Genomic DNA, 17834 nt, shown 5'->3' on the forward strand with positions numbered 1-17834 from the left:
AAAACGGGTGTAGAAGTCAGGTCCGACAAGTCTAGGAAAACAGAAACATAACAACACACGGATGGTGCACCAACCTTGACATATTCAACAGCTCTCGGAGAAAAATCACAGGCATAGGCAAAGATATCTGGATCTTCTTCTAAAAGTGGGAATAAACAGTTCCCAACCCCACAGCCAGCTTCAAGAATAGTCAATTTTTGATCTTCAAACTGAGGAAAGAGAACCCAAAGTTACAGTACACAACACCCACCTAATGAATAAACAAACTAAAAGGTCCAGAACAGGAAACAAGGCCTCTGCCCCCTCGGAGTAGACGATTCACCAGTGAGCTGATAACCCGAAGCCACTGATGCCTCGTCTGTGTCCAACACTGGGTAACCTGGTGTGGAGAAAACAGCAGCATAAGGGCCAACACAACAGGCTCTCAGGTTAGACTGCCTGCGCTCAAATCTGAACGCTTCCCCTCACCCTGCGTTCCGTCACTGAACAAGTCACTTAAACAGCTTTGTCTCTCAATTTCATCAGCAAGTGGGAATACTACTAACGCTAAACTTCAACATGTTACTTAAAGGTTTAAATCACAGAACACTACTGTTAAGTTCCTGTAAAGGGGTGTGGTGAAGTATTCATCACCATTATCATTATGAACCCGTCACTGAAATCATTCACTAAGAACTCAATATTTACAACTTTCAGATTAGCTTTAAAGAAACAGAAAATGCCCACTAAAGTCCTCTCTCCTCTGTATTTTACAACTCAGCAACTGCTCAAACTATTTGAGACAGTGTATATCTAAGCTACAAAAATTCATGAAGCCTTCGACAGGATTCATATATTTTCTACCTCACACTCGCCCTGGGAATGCAATAAAACACCCCTCTTCTACAGATTTTAAATGAAGAATCACTCCAACAAGGTGAAGTATTAGTTTACCTCTCTACATGATCTGAGCTCCTCAAACTCTCTGGTAGTCCAGTGTCTATCTTTGAAGAAATTAGTGCTGTTTCTTTTGTAAAAAAGGTCCCAGTTCTTCTGAGCCTCTTTTTCCAGTTTCTGCTGTTTAAAATCAGACACTAAAGCTTGGTCTCTCTTCAGTTTCTCCTCTTCTTCAGAGCTGAGAATCCTTGTCTGCAGCCCTCTCCTTTGCAAAGCAGCCATCTCCGACGTGGATGGTCATATATTGAACATTTAACACTACTGGAGATTCTCCATTCCTCAACAACCTGAGGAATTCAAGCGGATACCACTCACACAGGCAGGGTCCTCTCAGATGTGGTCCCTCAGGCTGGGTTCAAGCCCGAAGCAGCATCGGATACTTCGCAGGAAAGGAAAAAAAAAAAAAAATAACACTCCGGTTGGGGGTTCTAGAACAGGTTTTTTTTTTTTTTTTTTTTTAAGATGCTCAGTTAGTGGTTCTAGAATAGTTCTTTCACTTAACATTTCAATTCGGCAAACATTTACTAGATGCTGAGCCTACACAAAGCCCTACTCCACTACAGGAGAAGAGGTCACAAAGAACAAGACACAGACCCCAGCCTTCAGGGGGCTGACATCCAGCGGCCGGGCTCTCACGCACAGAAAGGCTTAATTACAACCTGAACAGTCAGTAAGCCGCTTTAGGCAGGGAAAAAAAGTCACTCTCAAGAACTGACTGAGAAACCTTACGGTTCCTCAGGGTTCGGTGTCCGCGAAACGGGGGTGTCTTTAAAAACAACCACGACGGCTGTCCGAGCCGGAGGCGGTCGGTCACCGTCGCCAAAGACGCGAGACACGGCGTTTTTCGGGGAAAACGGAGCTACTACGCCCGGGTGGCCCGAGTCTGTCTCATGAACCCGAGGGGGCGCCCCTTTCGGGAACTGAGGCCCTCGCGCCGCCCTGGGCGAGCGAAAGCGACGAAGAAGAGGCTCAGGGACGCGGAGAGTGGGGCCGCCAGGACCCTGCGGATGAGCCGAGCCGCCCAGCCGCGACGGGCGGCGGCGACCCGCGTGAGCCTAGTCCACCGCACGCTGGGCGCCCCAGTCAGCAGTTCTTAGGTTCCCCTGAAGGGTGGGGCCGGGCGCGCCGAGCCCCCAGCCAGGCGCAGCCTCAGAAGCAGAATTTGGGAGCCACCGCGGGAAAAAAAAAAAAAACACCCAAAACCCTTCGACTGGTCAACACCCACCCCCGCCCCCCGGAGACACCTCGAATCCGGATTCTCCCCGCGGAGAGGACCTTCGGCCATGGCACCGCCCCCGCTACTTCCGCTGGGGGCCCGGAAGTCCCTCCTCGGCGCCGGAAGTTCCGCCGTCAGGTCTCCTCAGAGTCGTCCCCCGCCCAGACGCGTTGGCCCGAGCTCGTTTCCGGCCTGCGCGGGTGGGCGCCGGCTCGGCTCCCCGCGCGCCCCCGAGCGCTGTCCCGGGAGCGCGGCTCCCCCGGACGCCGGCGCCGGCGGCTCGGGCCGGGGCCGCGCCAGGAGGGCTCCCGGGCGGGCGCGAGGCCCTTGTGGGGCCATGAACGGGACGGCCAACCCGCTGCTGGACCGCGAGGAGCACTGCCTGCGGCTCGGGGAGAGCTTCGAGAAGCGGCCGCGGGCCTCCTTCCACACCATCCGCTGTGAGTCCGCCCCTCGGCCGCCCTCGGCCCTGCAGAAGGCCAGGGGGCCTTGCCGGCGTTCCCTCCCTCGGGGGACCTCGGGTTTTTCCTTTGGTTTTTTCCCAGCTGCCTCTTCTCACACCAGACCTTTCCCTCAACTCCCAGGTTTTCTCCGCCTTGCGCTACCAAATGCTTCTTCCGAAGGTCATTGGACCCTCTTGCGCCCTGAACCTCCACGTCCCCTTGTTACTACCGAAAGGCTGCGACCCCACATCGGTTTCCAGCTTCTTTGTATTCCAGCCTCTCCTCACCCCCACCGCCCCACACACAACCCGATCCCCGCGCTTCAGGAGCTCTTCTCGTTTCCTCGGGGTTGGCATCCTCCACCTTTCCCTCTTATTACCGAAGGGCTGCGACCCCGCATCAGTTTCCAGCTTCTTTGTATTCCAGCCTGCCCCCCTCCCCCTCGATACACACCCCGATCCCCACTGGGGATCTCCACGCTTCAGGAGCTCTTCTCGTTTTCCTTGGGGTTGGCCTCCACTCCCTCCTGTTCCATTCCTTTCCTGTCTTCTTTCCTTTTTTTTCCTTGCCCGCTTTGGTTCTGGCCTCCCCGGCGCCCGGCTGCAGCCCCAGAATCCGCAGCTCTGCACCTCATCCGTCTTCTTTTCCTCCATATATCTGTGCCAGCTTCTCTCGTGCTTTGATGTCTTTTTGAGGTCACCAGCCTACCCCTGACTTTTCCTCCAGATCCAGTCCCTTGTGGGTGGAAAGTAAAATTAGGATTGGAGAGCCAGGAATAAGTTAGAGCTCGATCTATGTTTGGAAGCAAAAGCCAGCAGGCATAAGGAATGTGCAAATAGTCATTATGTTGGACCTCTTTTTTTCTCCATGATTACAGACTCTGTTGAGGGAGGGCCTTTCCACTGTGTATCCTGGGTGAAGAATTGGCCGCCAGAGCATCCCACTATGATTCACAGACTCCTGGTTTCGCGTCCTGGTAGCCCCAGTACTGGTTAAGACTTGTTTTTGTCCGAGGAGTTCTTAGATGTGACTCAACACCTTGAAACAGGGCGTAGTAGATAATGAACTTCTGTTTTCCTGTGGTCACTTGCCAGGCCATTACTCTGCTTCCTGCTGACAGCAGATCAGCCCTCTGAGGGGCTGGGTTTTGGGAATGTGATAAGAGCAGCATCATTTCCTGAGCAGTTTACTAAGTTGGTGTTGTAGCAGAATGAAGGACAACATGCAGTTTAAATAAGACACTTTACTGAAGTACCTGGCCTGCAGTTTGAGGCAGGTTTGTGTTAAAAGGGGGTAAGGTGGCTGTTCACGCTGTGCCTTAACTGCAGTTCAGAAACATGGGCAGGATTAACCTTTGGAAATACAGTTCAACCTTCTGCTCCAGATAGCTATAGGAATATTCTTATTAAAGCTATGAAACTGGAGTGTGGCAAATCCTCACTTTGACAGTTCTTATCAAAATGCTGTGACCTTTCATGTTTCATACTGTGTTTTATAATCACAGGGTTTTAAAAACATACTCTGTCGCTTTTCATCCTTAAAATAACCCTAATAAAACACCTCATTGTGGGGTAATAAGGCATGAATTTTCATCTGTCACTTACAGGAAGGGAGTATCTTTGCTTAATGAAAAGTTATATAAATTCTAGCCTTTTTCCTTCAAAATTATCCAGTGGGGATAAGAGGGAAAGTATATGGAGGTACAGATGAAACAATATTGTCCCAGAACTGGTAATGAAGCTGGGTGATGGTACACAGGACTCATTGTATTATTCTCTTTGCTGTTGTACATGAGAAGTTTTCCACAGTGAGATAACATTTTAAGAAATTCTAAGTGGTTTGTATTTTCTTTTATCTGAATTACAACAAATTTCCATTCTTACATGCGAATGCCGTGCAAGCACTTAATACAAGTAACCTGGTGGATAAATGCTTTTTTTCTTTCCCTTTAGATGACTTTAAGCCGGCGTCTATAGATACTTCCTGTGAAGGAGAGCTTCAGGTCGGCAAAGGAGATGAAGTCACAATTACGCTGCCACATATCCCTGTAGGTGTTATTACATCGTTGTTTTTTAATGTGGAATCACAGTGAATCCTCATATTCTGTTATTGCAATTTGATTTCCTCCTTTTTAAAAACTTCTAGATTTCTGAAGTGCCAACATAAGGAGAAAAGGAACTATGGGGGTCAGATGGGATGGAATTCATGCTTCCCAGGCTCCTGAGTAAAAAAAATTCTTTGTCGTTTTTCCCAAACTCCCTTTCCCCATTTGTTCCTAAGAAGGCAAGGTGGGACCTGGCTCCTCCTTTAGACATATGTAGCCTCCCCCAGCAGCTGCAGAGAAAGAGGCCCAAGTGCCCTATGAGTATAAAACAGCAGTAGCTTAGGGGCGTGGAGAGGCAGGGGCAGCATCAGCGTGGTTTGTGAATCTGGCAGGGGGTGATGTTAAGGCTGGCAGTTTCAGGCAGGGCCTAGGTTCAGAGCCACAGGTTAAAAGCTGAGTGGAGAACCCTCGCAGAGAGACACTGCTAAAGTCTTACCAAGGCACCACTCTGATCGCAAGGATCAGACAGAATAGTGTTAATGAACACGTGCATGTTCCAGGCCTGTCCTGGAACATGATTAGTTCTTGGTAACCAGTGAGAGAATGAAAAGGCTCTAGACAGAGAGCCTGGGAAGCTTTGTGCTGACAAAAAACTGTCTGCCATTCAAACTGCTGTCTCATTAGTTGTTGCCTTTGGCAGGTTGCATCATCTCCCTTTGGACCTTACTTTCCCAAATGTAAAATAAAGAGGTTAGATAAATGATCCCTAACGTCCCTTCCAGCTCTTAATTTTTACTGTATGAACCAGGAGTCAAGGAGCCAACGAATTTCTGATTCCATCCAGGGGATTAAACGATACATTTGGCAAATGTTAACATCCACCCACTGTGGTGCTGGCTCATTACTAGGTACTGAGAATATATTCTTGAAGAAAACAAGCGTGTTTCTTGTCCTTAGGGAGTTTAAATAACTGTAGGAAAACATTGCACTTACTTTAGAAAATCTAGGGAGACTTGCCTGAGGAAGTGACCTTTGAGCAGATTTGAAGGTTGAATAACTGAAAGGGAGGGAGGGGTTAGGATGTTGCAGACAGAATCCTTGTTAAATCCCTGCAGGACAGAACTTGTGGTTCTCAGAGAGGACTGTGCCTTCTTCTCTGGAACCAGCAGAGCCCGGGGTGAAAGGAGCCGGTGCAGTGGAGGGGCCAGGTGGCTGGTTTACAGGTTTTCTTCTTGGGCCTTAAGCACTGGGCAGTCATGGAAGGCCTTAGGCAGGTTAGTGGCTTGAGGTACTTGAACCAGCCAGAACAGTGAGCCTGGAGAAGGTGTGTGGTTACTTAGCATGAAGGGGAAGCCCGGACTCTCCTATTACAAGGAAATGCAGAGATCACTCACTAGCTTTACTGCTCATAGTGAGAGCTCTACTCAGTGTCAGACAGGAATGTGTCACTTCTGTTTCTCAGTTCACACTTTACTGTTATTTGTAACATTTCCCAAATCTCTGGAAAATGTACAGTAACTTAAAAATTCAATATTTATTTCTTGATTACTTAGAGATAGTTGCACAGTTATAGATTCTTGCTATATTACTTCCTCTTTAACTCCTGGCTTCCCAAGCAAAAATAAAATGCAAATCAGCTTATTCTGTTTCTTTAAAAAAAAAAAAATTTATTTATTTGACTGCGCTGAGTCTTAGTTGCAGCATGTGGGATCTAGTTCCCTGACCAGGAACCAAACCCAGGCCCCCTGCCTTGCAAGCACAGAGTCTTAGCCACTGGACCACCAAGGAAATCCCCTTTCTATTCCTGTTTGGGTAGTTCTGATAAAAGATTTGATGAGATAAAGCCAGCTCTAAATTCAGTCTTGATATTCATAACTGGGGTATTTGGTTTGATTGTCTGAATTGTTCTTTTGTGGTTGAAAAGGGATCCACACCACCGATGACTGTGTTCAAGGGGAACAAGCGGCCTTACCAGAAGGACTGTGTGCTGATCATCAATCACGACACTGGAGAGTATGTGCTGGAAAAGCTCAGCAGCAGCATCCAGGTCAAGAAGACGCGGTATGTGAACAAGCAGATAAAGGTTGCTATGCCGTTTCTGTAGACTTACTTGTCTATTCAGTTATTTTATGAGAGTGTGCCCATCTGGGAACTTAGCATCCTGTTGGCAGGCTCAGCAGCTCCCACCTGTGTCTTCTCAGACAAGTCAATAAAATATCTTTTCCTCAAAGGCAATGAAAATAAATAATGTTTTTAAGACCTGAAACGTAGAAGTCACTGGGGAGAAAGGTGTGCTTTATGATTAAGTCAATTTTATTAATCTCATGGGAAATAGATGGGGAAACAGTGGAAACAGTGTCAGACTTTATTTTTTGGGCTCCAAAATCACTGCAAATGGTGACTGCAGCCATGAAATTAAAAGATGCTTACTCCTTGGAAGAAAAGTTATGACCAACCTAGATAGCATATTCAAAAGCAGAGACATTAGTTTGCCAACAAAGGTCCATCTAGTCAAGGCTATGGTTTTTCCTGTGGTCATGTATGGATGTGAGAGTTGGACTGTGAAGAACGCTGAGCGCCAAAGAATTGATGCTTTTGAGCTGTGTTGTTGGAGAAGACTCTTGAGAGTCCCTTGGCCTACAAGGAGATCCAACCAGTCCATTCTGAAGGAGATCAGCCCTGGGATTTCTTTGGAAGGAATGATACTAAAGCTGAAACTCCAGTACTTTGGCCACCTCATGTGAAGAGTTGACTCATTGGAAAAGACTCTGATGCTGGGAGGGATTGGGGGCAGGAGGAGAAGGGGACGACAGAGGATGAGATGGCTGGATGGCATCACTGATTCGATGGACGTGCGTTTGAGTGAACCCCAGGAGTTGGTGATGGATAGGGAGGCCTGACGTGCTGCGATTCATGGGGTCGCAAAGAGTCGGACACGACTGAGCAACTGAACTGACTGACGTGGCTGTTGATACAGTACCACCGAAGGGATAAGATTTAAGTTTATAGACTTAAAATTATGAAAGAATAATTGAGTAATATATATTCTTTTTTAGAGTGACAACATTAAATTTTTACAGGATACATTTGAGATTATTATAATATCAAAGCTTTATCTAATTTCTTTTGAATAGTGAGCTCTCCTTTAATTTTTAATTTGACAGGCATTACATGTGTCAAATGAGGCCAATTAGATTTTATTTTAAAGTCAAATTTTATTCTATAAGTAGAAGTAACCCAGTGGTTCTATTATTGTGATACAGTAATTATTGTAATAGAGTAAATTTTAAAGAGAGTGTTACAGTCCGATGTTTTTCTGTGTATGCTTCCTCAAGCTGTTTTTCTTTACTCATTTCACAAAAAGAAAAGGTACCCAGCATTTATTGAGGTCTTACCACAGGCCCGGCACTGTGCTCAATGTTTTACGTGCATTGTCCAACCTTTACAAGTAACTTTTGGAAGGGTGGTGTTATCCTTCCACACACAGATGAAGAGACAGGGTCAGTGTGCTGGTGACTGCCTCAGGGCCGTGGGGAGTTCTGCCGGGCGGACGCCATGGAGCCCTCTCCTGCTGCTCAGTGTGTGTCGGTAGATTACTTTCTCCAGCCAGGGGCTGCGGTTAGCCTTCCAGAAGCTGTTGGTTGTGGGGGTTTCTGTTACTGCTCAGTGTCATCTGGGCACCAGCAGTGTTTTATCACTTAAAGAAAGAAAGAAAGAAAGAAAGTGAAGTTGCTCAGTCCTGTCCGACTCTTTGCGACCCCGTAGACTGTAGCCTACCAGGCTCCTCTGTCCATGGGATTTTCCAGGCAAGAGTACTGGAGTGGGGTGCCATTTCCTTCTCCAGAGGATCTTCCCGACCCAGGGATTGAACCCAGGTCTCCTGCATTGTAGCCAGATGCTTTACCATCTGAGCCACCAGGGAAGCCATTGATCACTAATTTCTTTTGAATAGTGAGCTCTCTTTTAATTTTTAATTTGACAGGCATTACATGTGTCATATGAGGAAAATTAGATTTTATTTTAAAGTCAAATTTTATTCTATAAGTAGAAGTAACCCAGTGGTTCTATTATTTATCACTTAAGTGTTTGTTAAAAGGATGAGATTTCAGGACCTATTAAGTCACAGTCTGCATTTTAATAGAGATTCCCCAAAGTTTGAAAAATGCTGAGCTAGTCCATTTACAAAAGAAATTGTTAATAGATGGTACTTTCTTGGTCTGGGGTGGAATGCTTTGCGTGCTGCCAGCAAGAGTTGGCCTGTGACAAAATGAGCAAGTGGTAAGTAGATAATGGGGAAAAAACTGCAAACAGGCCAGTATTTCCAGAGCTGCTGCTGCTGTCACCTCAGTCGTGTCCGACTCTGTGCGACCCCATAGAGGGCAGCGCACCAGGCTGCCCGGTCCCTGGGATTCTCCAGGCAAGAACACTGGAGTGGGTTGCCATTTCCTTCTCCAGTGCATGAAAGTGAAAAGTGAAAGTGAAGTCGCTCAGTCGTGTCCGACTCTTAGCGGCCCCATGGACTGCAGCCTACCAGGCTCCTCTGTCCATGGGATTTTCCAGGCAAGAGTACTGGAGTGGGGTGCCATTGCCTTCTCCAGAACTAGTTTTCTTTAATAACTCATTTGCCTGTGGTTATGACTTTATAGTGTGCAGAAGTTGAGTAGTTACATTTTCTGTAATTCAGACGGGTTCTCACAATCACAGTATATCCTACCTCAGTGCCCTAGCTGCTGCTCGGTAAAAAACGTGAGCCCCTTGAGGGCAGCGAGTGTTGTGTCCATTCCTCCTTGGTGCACAGTGCAGAGCTGGGACACAGCAGCATGAGTCGTCTGTGTGCTAAAACATAGGCACAGTCTTCTGAAGCCTGTGGTTCTGCAGATGGTTCCGGGTACTTGGTAACTGGGGCAGATCTGAGAACCGCTGTTTTTGCCCCTCCTATTCACAGACCATTTCTCATTTCAGAGCTGAGGGGAGCAGTAAAATCCAAGCCCGAATGGAGCAGCAGCCCCCTCGACCCCCACAGCCATCCCAGCCGCCGCCACCTCCACCTATGCCGTTCAGAGCGCCAACGAAGCCTCCGGCTGGACCTAAAACCTCTCCCTTAAAAGATAACCCCTCACCTGAACCTCAGCTGGATGACATCAAAAGAGGTAGAGAGCGGTTTCTGGAGCCCCAGTAGCAACTTGGAGGAGGGCATTGAAGTTTGTGTGGAGGTCACAGGGCTGGCAGCACGGGCATTCTCTGCCACGTAGCAGTTTATGCAGGGGTCACCATTCCAGAGGTGATGGGTGTGCGGGGGTTACCACTCACCTCGTCTGATAAGGGGGAGTTCAGCAACTTGGGCTGTGGCTGTCTCTGCAGCGGTCTGCTTAGAGGCCCGGGGTTTAAACAAGCCTGACTACCATCTGAAGGTCCATATGGCACACCTTAGGGTTTTGGAAGAAGAGAATTCCCAGGTGCTGGGGATGAAAACCAAGCGTGTCAATGTAAACACTGTCTAGGTTAAATTCCTCAGCCAGTGCTTTGTACTGACACAAAGTGTGAAGTAGGAAAGCTCCATAAAGACCAGTGGCCTCGAAGGACTTAGCTGTCTGGTCAGGCTCTCTCTAGTGCAAGCCTGAGACAGAGCTCACCGTGGTTTTCTCCCCCACAGTGGATGGTTTTAGTTGTCCAGACTCTTAGGAAGTTATGAAGGTAAGTGTTGTATTTCATGTTTTTGAAGTTTTATGAAATAAAATTAAACCCATAACAGCAGTAAACAGGAAAAGATAAAAAGTTGCCCTTGGGAAATTTGCCTTTTCCACCTTGTGGAAATACTGTCTCTTTGCAAATGAGATCACTCTGTGTGTGGGGCACAGTTGTTAAGCCTCTGGATTTTGTTTTTCCTCCTGGACATCGGAATGCTGACTGTGCAGGTTTTCACTTTAGCTGAATAGGAATTGGGCCATGAGTGGTTGGTTGTTGCCAGTTACGCTTAAAGGAACCATAGTCATTTAAGGTCTTGTGGTGTGTTTGGACAGGGGAATCTGGCGACTTCCCCGATGTATTCTGTGGTGGATCCTTAATACGTTCACGGACACTGAAGTGGTCGGGTAAAACGTGTTATTTCCCTGCTTTACGTTTAATACAAACGCAGCACCTAAAGGCATGGCTGTTCATCAGATGTGTAAAGAGGACAGGGGAGGAAGAGAAAGACATTCTTTAGCAGCCTTGGCCCCTCCTGTGAGCCTTGTTGGACGTGCAAGGAAAGGACCCCAGAGGCTGTCTGCTCTGGCCCTTTCTTTTTCCAGAGCGTCCTGGAAAATTCATTGCCTTCCACCTGGGTCTCCCAGCTGGTTAGAGGTGGATCCAAAGTAAGTGCTCAGACCTTCTAGTTCCTGGTCAGATATTTCTCAGCCCCTGAGCAAAATATGGCTTTTCTCCTATTTGGTGTTTAATCCTGTCATTCACAATCTTTTTTTTTTTTTTTTCCTTTTTTTTTTTAAACAGATAAGGCCAAACAGATTTAACTTCATTTCTTAAAAGAATCGTTATCTTGAACCAGTGTCCATTTTGGGTACTTTAGGTGAATTAAATGTTTCCATTGTCTCTCCGGAGACATGTTAGGTGTTTTTGTTTGTTGGTTTTGGTCATTTTGTTTGTTTTTAAGGGCTCGAGAGGTAGGAGCTTGTCTTCAGGTATCCGTGGTTGCTCTGGGTTTTGCCTGTGCCCTGTGTGCGGAAAGCTCGACACACTGACCCCGCCCTGTCATCTATTCCAGAACTGAGGGCCGAGGTGGACATCATTGAGCAGATGAGCAGCAGCAGCGGGAGCAGCTCCTCGGACTCGGAGAGCTCGTCAGGGAGCGATGACGACAGCTCCAGCAGTGGCGGCGAGGACAGCGGCCCTGCATCGCCCCCGCAGCCCTATGGCGGCCGGCCAGCCGTGGCCAACGGGACCGGAGCTGCGAGGCCGCCGGGAAGCACGCAGCTCATGAGCACCCTCAGTAAGTGGGCCTTCCTGCCTACAGCCCGGGCGGAGCTGGGAGGGCCGGCCAGAGCAGTGGCTTCTGTCGTCTTACGCCAGAGTCTATAAACCTGAAGATATTTACGGCATAAGAAAGGGTCCTGCAAAGACAGTTTGAAGCAGAAAGGAGCAAATAAAGTCCCCAAGCAGTAAAAACAGGAAGCACAAAATTAAAAATCTGTTCCTTCTCTTTGCTTTTCTGTATTGGCACAAATTAAGTTTTGTGGATTTTGGGAAGTGCTGATGTGTGAGTTTGGAACCAGCCAACCTTGGGCAGGAGGGAAGAAAGGGACACTGTAGTGTCTGTGGCCTTCTTCACAACTGGTGGTGGTAAGGCAGAGGGGAACGAGAACAGCCGTCTTCGTTTTGGAGGCGGGGAGATGCAGGTCTGTGCCCTGTCCTCTTGCCAGAGTCCCTGGAGCTGGGTGTCCTCCTGGGCTGACTTCGGGAGGTGTCATAACCGTGCTCCTGTGGGGCAGGCAGAGTCGCTCTCAGCTCCACACTGTAGACGTCTAACAGACCCCTTGTGTGGGGCTGGCCTTGTAGGCCTCTGCCCGCTGGGGCGAGAGCACTCCCCGCCCACCCCAGCACGCACACTCGCGTGTGTGCTGGTCCCTGCTCCCCTACCTGAGTGGGTTCAGCACTGTTGGGATGCCAGTGAAGGCTGTCTTCTGCCATCTCACGATGCAGGCTGAGCTTCTGGATTTCAGGTATACTTGGCACTCTTCCCCATTGGTTCAGGAACTGAGTTTTACACTGGACCTCTGGTATTCATACTGGAGAATGACTGCAGCGCCTGTGACTGTGTAACTCAGCTCTTGTTTTACCCAGTCAGTGCCAAGCTTCCTTTCCTCCCAGAAAGTAAGAGCCAAAAATAGCTCAGTGCATGTTTAAGTGCCTTAAACTCCTTTTTAGTTCTTTATGGCTCTTTATTAGCTCTCCCGGCTCGTAGCTTTTCCAATGGCAAGACCTTAGTCTTTGCATACCACATACCCAATAAAGTACTGAGGTTACTTAAACTAGGATCGCCAACCAGAACCAACTTACAGACCCTAAAGTTAAAGTAAGTAGCACAGATCTCCTAAACCCTAATGTAAAAACATACAGAGTGAAGATAGTATTGTTTTCCTAAATGGTAGCATGCATTATATCTTTTCCCCCAAAAAACAAATGGATCAGCTTGAACCTGTGTCAAACTGTTAAGAAATCTCAGAACTGAATCTTCAGCTCCATTATGCTGAGCTGTTCACATGCATGTCACCTTCTTCGTAAGCGATGGTGCTCAGCTCTTCTGATTGGGATTACTTGCTGGTGCTGTGCCCTCCTTCCCACATCTGGGACAGCAGAGGTCACCTTTATTGCTCTCAGACCTCTTTCTGTCATAAAAATTATTGAGGACCCCAAGGAGCTTTTACGTTTATAGCTTGTGTCAGTGTTTACCACGTTAGAAATTAAACCTGGGACATGCTTAAAATACTCAGTAATTCATCTGAAAAAATGACAATCAGCCATATGATAATAAAAGCAACACTTTTATGAAAAATTTTCTAAATAAAAAAATATTTAGTGTGAAGAGTAACATTGCTTTAAAATTTTGCCAATCGCTTTTACAAAGTAGGGAGTTTACATCTGCTTCTGCATTCAGCCTTGCCATCAGTTGTGTAGGTTGAAGTCTGTGAAGAAAATCTGGCGTCACAAAGGTTTATAGTTAGAAAAGGGAGGAGCTCGGGTCAAAGTGTTCCGAAAGGGCCTCGGGGACCCTGGGGTCCTGAGAACACACTGAGAGGACATCAGTGATCAGTGATCCGGAGATCAGTGATCCAGAAATGTAGTTCACTTTTGTTCTATTCCAGGTGGTATCAGCTGAGGTCCTGTGAGTCCTCTTATTCTTTTAGATGGAAAAGCTTTACATTCTTCACTCCTAAACCTAGATGTTGCATGCTGAACAAAATTGAAGGTTTTACAGAACTCAGTAGTTCAGACCTGAGGTGTAAAATAACGTGACTATTCCGGCCAGAGGGGCTGGGTGTGTGTTTATGCTGCATTAGCATATTATTGGCATAAACAGAATTTAGCTGCCTGACCAGGAAACCCAACTGGGTATTATTATTTTTGCTCTTATAAAGAAACTTTATATGAACAATTCCACTAGATAGTCAATTTATGACTAGTTTTTGCTGTTTATTGAGACATGTAAAAACCGTGTAGCCAGTCCCTCCCTGCTCTGCCTCATTACGCAGTATTGCTGTCCTTTGCAGATGCAAAAAGAGCAATTCTTTTAAAACGTTGACGGCACCAGTTTTGTGGCCGAGCCAAATCAGTTTTCTTCCATAATTAAACTGAGCCAGCCTGGTGTTACTGGAGCTTGAGAGCCCAGACAGGCAACCAAAGAACCACGGGGGAGCTGTTTCTAAACTGTGTCCTTTTGGTCTGACTTTGTTTTCTCTTTATAGGAAATGACTTGCAGTTGAGCGAGTCTGGCAGTGACAGTGATGACTAGAGCCGGATCTTTTGAAATCAACTTTTTGGTGCACAGATCTGCCTCGAGAACAGGCTGCTTTAGCGTGCAGTCCACGCTGAGAGGAAAATGCGGGGATCGTGACTCTAGGAGGAATTGGAGGCTCTGAAGCACTCAGACGTGCATGTCTTTAACTTAGTGGTGATGGGTGATTTTCTCACGTAATTTTTGAACAATCTCAATGTTTCAAAGTTTTAAGTAGATCTATAGCAGAACTAACAGAATTGTATCTCTATTTGGTTAACACTGTTAATGGAAACTAGACAAATGTGCCCTGGTCTAGGTTCCTCAAAGGCCACTTCTTCTCCTGGCCAGTGCTTCAGTGTCAAACCTCAGCAGCCACCAGCATGACCAAATGGTTTGCCCCAGTGAAAGGAGGGGTGGGGGTGGCGGCAGCCTCAAACCCCAGCACGGACGCATGTTCCAGCCACTTCCAGCTATGGACCCGAGGTGGTGAGGAGGTTCTGCCTGACCCGGCCTGGCAGGCCTGTGTAGAAACGGACTTCAGGAAGGGGTACGAGAGCGTCCGTGGGGGGGCCTGGATTCGTGGCTCAGCCCCACGCCTGCAGATGAGGAAGGGACGTGCGTGGCTGGCGTGGGGCCAGCGTCTTGCCCCAGACCAGGCCTTCCCACTTCTGCCCCTGAATCTTACTGGAACCAGAGAGCCTTGTCCATGGGCCTGTGTAAGAGCTGTGTTGTGCATCGGAGCTTTTCCTGGATTCCAAAAGATAGAAGTGTGGGTTCCTACTCTCCAGTTTAGATCCACGCAGTCCCTGAATACATCAGTCCCACGTGAGGGTCGGTGGGAAGGAAAGGAAGCCAGCAGCCATGGTGCTGATGCCTGTGACTTGCTTAAACTGGGGCTTTAAGCTCCGCATGGATCCATAACAAGAGGGCTTCTTTCCAAGGCTGCCAGTGGGGACGAGTGGGAGGGCTGAGGTGAGGAGGCCTCTGGGCAGATGGGCCGGCAGCTGCTCTCCAGACTGCGGTCTGGCTGGGAGGCATGCAGTGTACAATGAGCAGGTGTTGGCAGGGCTCCCCCGTTCTTGCTTTTGCACCGCTGTTTGTGCCTGAGTCCCAAGCTGGCTCATTTTTTATACGCAACCAGAAGGAAGTCACGGGATTGCCTTCTGTGGTGTGCCGTTTCCAGATGAATCTGTTATTGGGGGGAAGCGTCTGTACACCATGGATGTGTGATAAGTCGTCCTACAATCAGTGCGTTAGTATGGAGTCGTCCACTTCTGTCACCTGAATGATTATGTCCTGAGAAATATCTGTCGGCTTCGATTCAGCCGTATTGAGAACGTGAAGACTGACCTTTCTCCCGCCGGTGACCTCTCCCTCCTTGGCTAGTGGAGGGAAGCAGTCTGGACCCAGGAAGAAGCTAGGTGATTGGTGGCAGGGGCTTTGAGTTGAGCCTCACGAAGTCATCTGTGTCCCCTGCTCGGTGGTCCCAGTAAGCTGGAGTCGGGGCCAGGCAGCCTGCTCACGCCACTCCACCAGCTGCGCTCAGGGTCACTCCAGCACCTGTGCTGGGTCCTCTGCCCATCACGCGGCTTCATGGAGTTCATGGCAGGTAGGAACTTACTTAGAATGAATTGATTGTTTTTAATTTCTTGGTAATGACAGCTCAGGGAAGCTGAAGGTCGTGGTTATGTATGTTAGTTACTCACTCATGTCCAACTCTTTGCGACCCCATGGACCGTAACCCTCCAGGCTCCTCTGTCCATAGGATTCTCCAGCAAGAATACTAGAGTGGGTTGCCATTGCCTTCTCCAGGGGATCTTCCTGAGTGAGGGATCGAGCTGGGTCTCCTGCACTTCAGGCGGATGCCTTCCCGTCTGAGCTGCCAGGGAAGCCCGAAGGTGATGGTTGGGAGACGTGAATTGTTTCTGGACGTGGGAATTGTTTCACCGCTCTTCACTTGCTCAGGCTGGGGCGGGCACCAGGAACTTGGACTAAAGATAGATCTATTTAAGCCTCTCTCCCTCCTTTCCTCTCCTCAGAGGCTTGATGCGCGTGGCCAGCCCGGGGTCTGGGCCTGTGTGAGGTCTGTGGGTGCCTCGGCAGTGCCTGCCGGTGGCCTGCCTTGGGGGGTGGGCTCTGCACGCAGCCTCCGACCCATCCCCGCATGCTGGCCCTGCAGGCCTGTCACAGCTGCTGGCCCAGCCCTGGTTCTGTTCTCCGCACAAGTCTGTGCTGGTTGCCTCTGCATGCCCTCCAGCTTTGCCCGGCAGAGTAAGGAATCCTTTCTTTTTGGAAATGAAGCCTCCAGCCTCACAGACTCCCCCTCACGAGTGCCCTCCTGCCAGCCAAGCTGGACCTGTTCTTCCTGCCTCTGTGCCTTGTCAGCCGCCTGCCCCGGCCCCGCTCACGGGGCTCTGTGGGTGCCACCAGCCCACACGGACCTTCCCCTTGCTCAGGCGCTGGTCGGCGTGGGCCCTGAGCAGGCCCTGTGGTTCTCCTCTTGCCTGGAGCTCGCAGGAGCAGACTGGAGAGGCTTGCGGCCTGGTGTGAAGAGGGCACAGAACCGCGGGGACGCTCCCGGCCTCCAGGGACAGCTGGAGACTGTCCGACCGAAGCGTTAAAATGGCCTTTCCCTTGTTCTGTGTACCATCTGCCACTGGGTGCAGTGAAGCATCTGAGGAGCCGTGGCAAGCAAGCTGCCGTACGGGCGTGGTTCGGGGAAACGTAACAGACTAGAGATGTGTCGTGACGCCACTTATTAACTCTTTATTTCTGTAGCAGAATCATTTTTTTAAAGTGTGGTTTTAATGTGTATGTGTTTCAGTGGTGGGAAAACTTGAAAATTCCAAGATCCTTATTACTTCCCTATTTGAGAGGCTGGTTAAGTAGGGTGTGTGTGGAGGGGTGTGTGCATGTGAAGTATTTATTACACTATTCTGAAAGAGTAATTGTCTCTCATGTGGATATGCATTAGGTGCAGCCACAGCGTATGTTTCCATTTGGTGAGGAAGGTAGGATCCATAAAACTCAGGCCTTAACCAGTAGGTTGGACGAGAAGACCAATTGAAATGTCATGAAATGTCTTTGTTGCTCCTGTTATTTCTGTCTTGAATTCATTGTCTCGTTCTTTAATGATTATTAAAATCTTGTGCCTGAAATTTTTATTTTGCTTAATTATGAAGTAGACATGCATGTTTATATTTATGCAAAATATTTGCTGTAAAGTTTTTTTCTTTTGGTTTACTCTTTTTAAAAAAAATAAGTAAAAAATGAAGGTCAGCAATATACATTTCTCGAGTTTTCTTTTTTTTTTTTTTTTTACTACATCTAGGAGTCAGTGAAAAATGTAGGGTTCTTTTAAGAATCCTTTGTGCTTAAGGCTAATTATCTAAATTGATTCCCTTTTTAATTTGGTGTTTCTGATCGTTAGCATTTACACTTCTGTTTTAAGAGGCCTGAAAATCAGAACCAAAGGATGGCTGTAGCAACGCTCGTGGAGTCTGAGGCTGTACTGGGTCTGAGAACCCTGGGGGCATTAAACTGACTCCCCGGACGTGTCTCCTAGTCGTTTTAGTTCACCTGGACCGCCATACTACAACAGAGGGCCAATGTACACCCCCGACCCCCGGTCGACACAGTCTGGAAGCGACCCCGCTGCTGCCTCACGCTCCACACCTGGGGTGCAGCAGCACCCACTCCTGTCTG

The 17834-nt window shown here is 48.3% G+C and overlaps 2 protein-coding genes across 8 annotated transcripts in view; one reads left to right on the forward strand and one right to left on the reverse strand.

The window, feature by feature from the left end:
- METTL6 (methyltransferase like 6) overlaps positions 1–3502 on the reverse strand; it is a 31348-nt gene extending 27846 nt beyond the window's left edge. For 4 of the 7 annotated variants that reach the window (XM_027549202.1, XM_027549232.1, XM_027549221.1 and 1 more), the window contains exons 1-3: positions 2181–2265; positions 934–1315; positions 75–209 (exon numbers count right to left, since the gene is read on the reverse strand). In XM_027549202.1, coding sequence (XP_027405003.1) covers positions 75–209; positions 934–1158 — 360 coding nt within the window. In that variant the 5' untranslated portion in view covers positions 1159–1315; positions 2181–2265. Of the gene's footprint in view, positions 1–74; positions 210–933; positions 1316–2161; positions 2305–3048 lie in introns of those variants that run through there. The other 3 variants (XM_027549193.1, XM_027549177.1, XM_027549185.1) reach the window with 3 other exon arrangements.
- On the forward strand, positions 2209–17414 carry EAF1 (ELL associated factor 1). The gene is made up of 6 exons (XM_027549165.1): positions 2209–2592; positions 4548–4642; positions 6564–6700; positions 9602–9789; positions 11400–11624; positions 14098–17414. Exons 1-6 carry the CDS (start codon positions 2220–2222, stop codon positions 14142–14144), a joined length of 1065 nt encoding a protein of 354 aa, XP_027404966.1. The 5' UTR covers positions 2209–2219; the 3' UTR covers positions 14145–17414.
- Positions 17415–17834: the final 420 nt, after the last annotated feature.

This window comes from Bos indicus x Bos taurus, chromosome 1, assembly GCF_003369695.1.
Source record: "Bos indicus x Bos taurus breed Angus x Brahman F1 hybrid chromosome 1, Bos_hybrid_MaternalHap_v2.0, whole genome shotgun sequence".
Lineage (NCBI taxonomy): Eukaryota > Metazoa > Chordata > Mammalia > Artiodactyla > Bovidae > Bos > Bos indicus x Bos taurus.

Excerpts from the sequence above, each read along its gene's own strand:
- EAF1 (XM_027549165.1), top strand. The coding sequence starts at position 2,220 with ATGGCACCGCCCCCGCTACTTCCGCTGGGGGCCCGGAAGTCCCTCCTC. Across the intron at positions 4,643-6,563 it reads TTACGCTGCCACATATCCCT|GGATCCACACCACCGATGAC; the intron begins GTAGGTGTTATT and ends GTGGTTGAAAAG. Across the intron at positions 6,701-9,601 it reads ATCCAGGTCAAGAAGACGCG|AGCTGAGGGGAGCAGTAAAA; the intron begins GTATGTGAACAA and ends TTCTCATTTCAG.